This window comes from Sinocyclocheilus rhinocerous, unplaced genomic scaffold (assembly GCF_001515625.1).
Source record: "Sinocyclocheilus rhinocerous isolate Xijiao unplaced genomic scaffold, SAMN03320098_v1.1 scaffold2906, whole genome shotgun sequence".
NCBI lineage: Eukaryota > Metazoa > Chordata > Actinopteri > Cypriniformes > Cyprinidae > Sinocyclocheilus > Sinocyclocheilus rhinocerous.
The window spans coordinates 273,788-282,931 of NW_015634459.1; the positions used below are offsets into that span (position 1 = coordinate 273,788).

The following is a 9,144-nucleotide window of genomic DNA, read 5'->3' on the forward strand; positions in this document are numbered from 1 at the left end:
ATAAATATATATATATATATATATATATATATAAAATTAATTTTTGTTGAATTTCCTGCAAAAATACGCGTATTATTATATATACTGATATACAGTTATGATGAAATAAAAATCCCCATACCGCTATATGACTGTATAGTTGTGTATCATGCAAAACCTCAGGGAACACAAAAAAAACAACAACAACAAAAAAACCCTGTGGAAAAATATTTGCAGGCACTTATTATCTCTCTTTCTCTCCTACAGGGTCGTGTGATAAGAGGTGCTTACCGGTTTCAGGCAGTCATTACAACATTTGAGATGATATTGGGAGGCTGTCCAGAACTTAACGCAATAGACTGGCGCTGTGTCATCATTGATGAAGCCCATCGGCTCAAAAATAAGAACTGCAAGCTTCTGGAGGGCTTCAAACTTATGAGCCTGGTATAAATTAGACATTATTATGCTTATTTTTAAAACTTAAAAACAGATGCCTTTTTTCCCCTATGTTTTTAACTTGATATCTGTTGACCTCTTAGGAACATAAGGTTTTGTTGACGGGCACTCCACTACAAAACACAGTAGAAGAACTCTTTAGTCTGCTGCACTTCCTGGAGCCGACCCGCTTCCCTTCTGAAAGCACCTTCATGCAGGAATTCGGAGACCTCAAGACTGAGGAGCAGGTGCTGTATTTGTATAAATATTATATATTGCTGTGTTTGAATTAATATAGATGTTCTGTATATTTTACTCTTCTCCATTTGTAAATGCATGTGCATGTAGGTCCAGAAACTCCAGGCCATCCTAAAACCAATGATGCTGCGGCGTCTTAAGGAAGACGTGGAGAAGAAGTTGGCCCCTAAAGAGGAGACCATCATTGAAGTGGAGCTCACCAACATCCAGAAGAAATACTACCGCGCCATACTGGAGAAGAACTTCTCATTCCTGGCTAAAGGAGCTGGCCAAGCCAACGTCCCAAACTTGCTCAACACCATGATGGAACTGCGGAAATGCTGCAACCATCCCTACCTCATCAAAGGTACAACTACACAAACCCCAACCGCTGTCAAAACCAACAAGCCCACATTAGGCAAAGTCCTAAGAAGTCTGTCGCTCTCTCTTCACTTCTAGGGGCCGAGGAGAAGATCTTGGAAGACTTCAAGGAGGTGTATAGCCCCACAGCCGTAGATTTCCACCTGCAGGCTATGATTCAGTCAGCAGGTAAACTCGTTCTAATTGACAAGCTGCTCCCCAAGATGAAGGCCGGTGGACACAAAGTGCTCATCTTTTCTCAAATGGTGCGCTGCCTGGACATCCTGGAAGACTACCTCATCCAGAGAAGGTGAGAATCGAAAACAGAGAGTGTACACCATCCTACAGCACACAAAATGTATTGTAGTTGTAAGTGGAGGTGTATTTCATTGCTGTAAATGGCTCTCGTCGTGTCCCTGCCGAGTTCATGGGGTTTAACTGCAAACTGTGACGTCCCGCTGTACTCTATTTGTTTTAGATACATTACAGTGTATATATGCACTTTTAACAAGCAATCGAATCTGCTTTTTTAGCAGGAGTTCAATGCCACATTTTGCTTACCCTGGTTTGAGTTGTGTTCACATGTTCCTTATCTCTCTGGCCCTTTATACAGAGCTCTCTGCTGTTGAACCCCTTTGCATCAGCAATATCACATGACCGTTACCGTTTTATGCAGTGTCTAGGATTAGTTTATTTCCTTCATTCCTGCCTCGTTCATATTTCTCTTGCCTCAGCTTGTCTGTGACAGTCTAGCAGTGTATACAGTGCACTGTTAACAAACTAAGTGATGTGTATGTTGGCTGATGCAGCTAGGGTGCTGCAGGACACAGACACTCCAGGGATCTCATATCATGCACACAGTCCCAGAGGCACAGCTCTGCCCAAAGTGGGTCAGAGAAAGCAGGAAGTAACATGGAAAAATGTGAGATGGTTACTGGGACAAAAAAAAGAGAGAAAGAGATAAAGGACATGAATGGAATAAATGAAAGAAAGAATGAGTGAGTGAAAAGGTGATGGAAAAGAGTTTTAGGAGTAACCTAGGGATGTACTAATGCTACGTTGCTTTTGGGTAATCAACATTGTGCCACAGATGCTGATTCAGCTTTACTTGTATTGAACCCAGAATATTCCTTTAACACATTTAGTTCATTAAGTAATGACAATAAAACAATGTATTGTTGTGTCAATTTGTATTAATGAAACTTGTAATATATAGGATTATGTAAATACTTTTTGATGGTAGTATATATGTACTGCCGTTCAAAAATTTGGAGTCAGTAAGATTTTTTTTGTTTTTTTTTGAAAGAAAGAAAGAAATTAATACTTCAGCAAGAATGCATTAAATTGATCCAAAGTAACATGTGTGGTAATGATTTCTGTTTCAAATAAGTGCTGCTCATTTGAACCTTCTATTAATCAAAGAATCCTGAAAAAAGGTGTATCACGGTTTGCATAAATATATTAAGCAGCATAAATTTTTTTTTTAAAACATTGATAATAAAAAGAAATGTTTCTTGAGCAACAAATCTTATATTAGAATGATTTCTGAAGGATCATATGACACCGAGGACTGAAGTAATGGCTACTGAAAATTCAGCTTTACCATCACAGAAATAAATTGAAATAAATAAAAATATATTAAAATATAAAACAGTTATTTTAAATGGTAATGATTGCTGTGTGGAATACTTTGTGGAAGTGCTCGATAAAGTACATCGATCTGTAATTTCTAAGTCAAACTGACCTTTTTCAGATACCTCTATGAGCGGATAGATGGCCGTGTGCGTGGGAACCTCCGTCAAGCAGCTATAGACCGTTTCAGTAAACCAGACTCCGATCGATTCGTCTTCCTGCTGTGTACTCGAGCAGGTGGGCTCGGTATTAACCTCACAGCTGCCGACACCTGTATCATCTTTGACTCTGACTGGAACCCTCAGAATGACCTGCAGGTACATACACACACACACACACACTTGATAGTAAAATTGCAGACGTTCTTGTTGGCTCATATTCATTTTTTCATCTTGTTATATCCACAGGCCCAGGCTCGCTGCCACAGGATTGGTCAGAATAAAGCAGTTAAAGTATATCGACTAATCACGCGTAACTCATACGAGCGAGAGATGTTCGATAGAGCCAGTCTGAAGCTGGGATTGGATAAAGCGGTGCTTCAAAGCATGAGTGGACGAGACAACAGTCTAGGAGGAGGAGGGGTAAGTTGTTAAATGTCACCCATGTACCATGATTTTTTTTTCTCCAGCCCTCATTACATTGTTGTTCTCTACATAGAGATTTGCATAATTGGTGGTGTAGACATATTTTTTTTTGTACTGATGTAATATGTATTGTCTGGTTTCATTCACTCTCTCTCTCTCTCTCCATCTTTTATAGCAGATGCAGCAGCAGCTCTCTAAGAAGGAGATTGAGGACCTTCTGCGGCGTGGAGCTTATGGTGCCATCATGGACGAGGAAGATGAGGGGGCTAAATTTTGTGAAGAGGACATTGACCAAATCCTGCAACGCAGAACCAAGACCATCACTATTGAATCTGAGGGTCGGGGCTCCACCTTTGCCAAGGTCAGCTTTTTTTTCCCATCTTTTATTTCTTAGATTGATTGAAGTATTGATCATAATGTTTTCTTACATTTTCTCTTATAAAAGCAATTTTCAGATGGCATTCTTTTTAAGGCTGCAAATATATCAAAATAAAATCAAACAACGCAGGAGAAGCTTAATGGGCTCCCTGTGGATTTTGCCAAAATAAAATCTTGAAAATTACAAAATTAAGACATAAATAAAATATTAGTATTGTAATTGCTCAGTCATTCTATGAAATTTTTTTTTTTTTTTTTAATGAAATACTATGTTTTATAGTACAAAAGCATTATTACAATAGTAATAATATATCTAATTAAAATGGAATAAAAAAGAAGAAGCTTTAAGGGCTCCCTGTAGTTTGTAGTTGTAATTTTGTAGTAAAGCTTTGTGGTTTAATGTTTGAAAATTAAGAAATTAAGATGTAATATTAGTATTATAATTTTAAAGTTGTTGTATTTTTTTAACTGTTCGCTTTATGGTTACTGAAAAAGGTTTGAGTTGGCTCTTGTAAAGAGTATACCCAAGTGTTTACACCCACATCTTTCAAAGTTTTCAAAGTAAAAAGTCGTTTGTCAGCCGTTTGTCAGGTGCACTCCACTGCAAAAAACACCCCAATCATTCTAGAATTATGTATTTTTTCCAGAAATATATCTGTTGAAGTCACTCCGAAATTATTTTTTAATATCACAACAATTATCAGAGAGAAATAAAATACTGGAATGTCATTTTTTTTCTCCATTATTTTGCAGCCTTAATTCTTGTATGTATTTGTGCAGACATTAACATACTGTTCTCATTTGTTTTTGCTGTGTTCACAGGCCAGTTTTGTAGCTTCAGGGAACAGAACAGACATCTCTCTGGATGACCCCAACTTCTGGGACAAATGGGCCAAGAAAGCAGAGATTGACATGGATACAGTCAATGGCAGAGTAAGTTACACAAAAACTCTGCCATATCAAAGTTCAACAGTAGAGCAGAAAAGCCCACACCCTCCTGGCTGACTCTCCAGTGCCAGGATTACTTACAGAACTACAGTTTCTTCGTAGACATCTGTTAAAAAAAAAAAACCCATCAAGTTACAGAAAGCTTCCTTCGACTCTGATGGGAAAACACCCAGAAATTAGATTTTGAACAGAGAGGCATTGCTGTAAGAGATGACAGGATGCTGGTTAACATGATTGGTATTTAATGTAATGTACTCTGAAATAACTCAATCAGTGTTTTCTGTGGGCACCTCTGTATTTTAGTTGTAAGTGCTGCACAGAGAGCGCAGAGTGATTGAAAGCAAACATCAGTTTTAGTGAATGCGGTTAGCCTTATTTAAATGCATAGCACTGCTCTCAGTAAAGGTGGGTCAGTGGTTCTGTTTTTAACTGTTGTCTTTTGTTTTGGTTTTGCTACAGAACAGTCTGGTGATCGACACCCCTCGTGTCAGGAAACAGACCCGGCCGTTCAGTGCTACTAAGGACGAGCTGGCCGAGCTCTCTGAAGGGGAGAGTAGCGGAGATGACAAACCCAAACTCCGCCGGCCACATGACCGCCTAAACAGCTATGGCCGCACAGAGTGCTTCCGGGTAGAAAAAAATCTGTTGGTGTATGGGTGAGTGATGGCTAGTGGTCTACCGATTTGAGTTCTGTTATATGCCAGTACATTAACTATATATACACTACTGTTTAAAAGTTAGGAGCTGTTAAGACATTTGTTGTTGAAAGATGTCTCTTATGCTTACTGTGGCTACATTTATTTGGCCAAACGGTTGTGCTACTTAATACTTTTTTGTGGAAACCGTGATACATTTTTTCTTTGATAAATGGAAAGTTCAAAAGAACAGCATTTATTTGAAATAGTAACATTTTAAATGAATTTACTATCACTTTTGATCCGTTTAATGTGTTCTTGCTGAATGAAAGCTCATTGTGCTGCATACTGTACGTATAATACACTATATAAATAAACTTTATACAAAATATGCAAATATAAGAAGTAAGACTCTTCTCAGGCAGAGTTCTTGACACTGTAGATGAAATGATGGACCACTGAATGTGTTTCTGTGGTCATAGGTGGGGCCGCTGGAAGGATATCCTGGCTCACGGGCGCTTTAAGCGACAGCTGAGCGAGCGTGATGTGGAGTGTATATGCAGAGCACTCCTGGCATACTGCCTCGTTCATTACCGTGGAGATGATAAAATCAAAAGCTTCATGTGGGATCTGATCGCTCCCACAGAGGACGGCAGGACCAAGGAACTTCAGAACCATTTGGGTATGAGGACTGAAGCGTTGTTAGAAATTCAGTTACCTTTTGCATTTTGATCCAGTCAGGATTGTTTGTTTATGAACCGTGTGACATTTAGATTTTTTCATGTGACTTGCGCAGGTTTGTCGACTCCAGTACCACGAGGCCGTAAAGGAAAGAAGATGAAGATTCAGTCTAGCTCATTTGATATCCAGAAGGCAGAGTGGATCCGAAAACACAACCCAGAACACATGTTGTCTGATGATGGGTACAAGAAACACCTGAAACACCACTGCAACAAGTGAGTATTGCATTGCAAGCATAATATACGCTACTGTTTGATACACCAAAAATTTGGGGTCGATAAAATAGTGTTTTTGAAAGAAGCCTGTTATGTCTACCAGTGTTGCATTTATTTGATCAAAAATACAATAAAAACGGTAATATTGTAAAAGATTATTACAATTTAAAGTGACTAAAGTTTTCCATTTTAATATTTTTTTTTATAAGAAATTAACTTTCTAACTATTGTCTGTGTTGAAAATAGTTTAGCAGCAAGAACACTTATTCCTGGTCTTATTTTTACCATCAGTGCATCCCATTTATGATCTGATTATTTTTTTAAATATGACCTGTTGTGCAACTCACCAATAACGTTAGGCCATGAAGCAGCAGTAACACCCACTTTCAACCACACAGCCACTCGGCTACGTGTGAACACCTCATTAGATGGATATCTGCCAATCTGGAGGAAGTGTGTGAATGTGATGCAATGATACAAGGGAATCTCCCATTTTAGCCCTGTGATCTTATTCTGGTAAAGCCCACTCTCACACACTTGTTTAGGGGTTTTTCTCTTAGGGAGTGGAAGATGAGGTGCTTTCAGGTCACGCTCTTCAGTTCTTGACACTTTAGTTGCCAAACTCACTATCAAATCTGTCTGGCTGTCCCCACTCTTTGTCTGCAAATGCTTAACAATTCTTGCATTAGAAAGCAGCCAAAGTGTTGTACATCATGTCACGCTATAAATCAGGCTATGTGATTGTGCTTTGATAAATGAACTCTTCTGGACCAGGATGTGTGTGTGGAGAGAGTTTATTACTGTAAGGTTGGCTGTGCATTCAGGGCTCTCTGCCATTGGAGAAAGTTCCCTATTGCTGTCCTGTTTAACACGCACACACACACAAATATATATATTTATATATGTGTGTGTGTGCAAATGTTCAAAAAATCTTACCGATACAGGATTGTTTTTGAACACTAATGATTTTGAACAGTTACATTAGCAACATATACTGTCATGCATGTCCTCTGAAGCAACTTTCATTAAGAAATGAAAGGGCTGGAAAAGGCTGTATGTGTTAGCACTCATTAACACCAGCCTTATGGCAGTGCATTTTACATCAGATCGTACACATAAGCCAGTTTACAGTAGTGTTCAATAGTTTTGGGGATGGTAAGATTTTTTTATGTTTTTGAAAGAGGTCTTATGCTAACCAAGGCTACATTTATTTGATCAAAAATACATAAAAGTAATGTTGTGAAATATTATTACAATTTAAAATACGTGTTATATTTCAAAATATTTTAAAATGTAATGGCAAAGCTGGATTTTCACCATCATTACTTCAGTGTCACATGATTCTTCAGAAATCATTCTAATAAGCTAATTTGGTCCTCAAGAATATTTATTGTCAGTGTTATTAATAGTTACAATTTACATTGCATACTTTATTGCATACTTTGACCTCAATCTCTCTGTGTCTCTGTCTGGCAGGGTGCTGCTGAGGGTCAGAATGCTGTACTATCTGAAACAAGAGGTGATCGGAGTACATTGCCAAAAAGTACTGGATGGGGCAGATGTCAGGTAAGAATTGTCATGAACCCTCTCATCTTATTACTTTCACTAGTCTGGGAAACCAAAACATCTGAGCGGAGCGTGTTCTGCATGTGTAATACCAATAGTGGTAGAAATAACAGTACCAGTAATTTCTGTTAATAAGTGTTCTTAGTATTTTAAATGGTTTTTTTACATGCTTGTAATTTGTATTTAATTTTAAGCCATATAAAACTGATCAAAACCTTAAAATATACAAGGTTTCACAAGACATTCTCTTGTGTATCATAGATCTCTTTAGATTTAAGGATTATAAATAGATCCTCATTGAACTCCAGTGTTAGTCAGTTTGTTCAGTAAGAGGAACATTAAAGCGCCATCTGCTGTTCTGCTGAGGAAACTTCAGGAATGTACTCATGTAATATCAATATCTGCATTTAAAGGAATAGTTCACCAAAAAAATGTCAGCAAATGACAATATCAGACTTAAATTGTGGTCTGTTCCGAAATCCAAAATTTGGATTCCAAAAACTAAAATGTATAGCAGGTTACTGCTAGTAATGGCTGAAATGTTTGTTTTGCTGTCTCTCAGTGAGATAGAGATCTGGGTTCCTGAGCCGGATCATTCAGAGATGCCTGCTCTGTGGTGGGACATGCTCTCGGACAAATGTCTGCTGTTAGGAGTCTTTAAGCACGGTCAGTCCGATCAGCTCTGTTGCGCTCAAGGCTTTATGTGTGCGTACACACTTTTATCTAATGGCTGTTTTTATGTGTTGTAGGTTATGAGAAGTACAACACTATTCGTGCAGATCCAGCACTGTGTTTCATAGACAGGGTTGGGCGGCCGGACGAGAAGGCCATCGCTGCTGAGCAGAGAGGAAATGACTTTATGGATGGGTAAGAGACACAAACATGTGCTCCATTCATACAGATAGAGGAAGTCTTTTATCAGTTTCTGCCTGCAGTAACTCTCTTAAGTATTTGTAACTGTGTTTGTTTGTGTGTGTGTGTTATCTGTTTGTGCAGAGATGTGGATGACCCTGAGTATAAGCCTGCTCCAGCTTTGCTGAAGGATGATATGGAGGTATGCAACTGGAAGAGAGAGAACTGGGCCTGATAAGACTGTTACACACACAAGTGCATACAGAAGCTCAAAGAATGTCAGTTAGTGTGACTTCAGGGATGGGCGGATTTTAGAATTGGTTGTCTTTTCAATTCATGAGTTAGAATTTGAATTGAATAGGCCACAGGCAGCACACAAGAGTAATGTAGTTTCAATTCAGTAAACACAGTCACAAAGCAGGTATTTATTAGTCCAACATCATGTTTTGTAACTAAATAGCTGCCTATTTGTAGAATACTATAACTTTTTATTTATAAATCTGCATATAATATTCATGGAATATACACACACACACACACACATATATATATATATATATATACAGTGGGTATAGAAAAGAA

At 38.3% G+C, this 9,144-nt stretch overlaps 1 protein-coding gene across 1 annotated transcript in view; it reads left to right on the forward strand.

Moving 5' to 3' along the window:
* LOC107745552 (chromodomain-helicase-DNA-binding protein 9-like) overlaps nucleotides 1-9,144 on the forward strand; it is a 75,209-nt gene that overhangs the window by 52,024 nt on the left and 14,041 nt on the right. Inside the window, 15 exon segments of the mRNA XM_016559443.1 lie at nucleotides 247-423; nucleotides 519-662; nucleotides 763-1,018; nucleotides 1,111-1,321; nucleotides 2,765-2,960; nucleotides 3,051-3,224; nucleotides 3,403-3,588; nucleotides 4,428-4,538; nucleotides 5,013-5,209; nucleotides 5,671-5,870; nucleotides 5,985-6,144; nucleotides 7,621-7,710; nucleotides 8,273-8,376; nucleotides 8,460-8,577; nucleotides 8,707-8,764. Of these exon segments, the coding sequence (XP_016414929.1) occupies nucleotides 247-423; nucleotides 519-662; nucleotides 763-1,018; nucleotides 1,111-1,321; nucleotides 2,765-2,960; nucleotides 3,051-3,224; nucleotides 3,403-3,588; nucleotides 4,428-4,538; nucleotides 5,013-5,209; nucleotides 5,671-5,870; nucleotides 5,985-6,144; nucleotides 7,621-7,710; nucleotides 8,273-8,376; nucleotides 8,460-8,577; nucleotides 8,707-8,764 (2,382 nt within the window).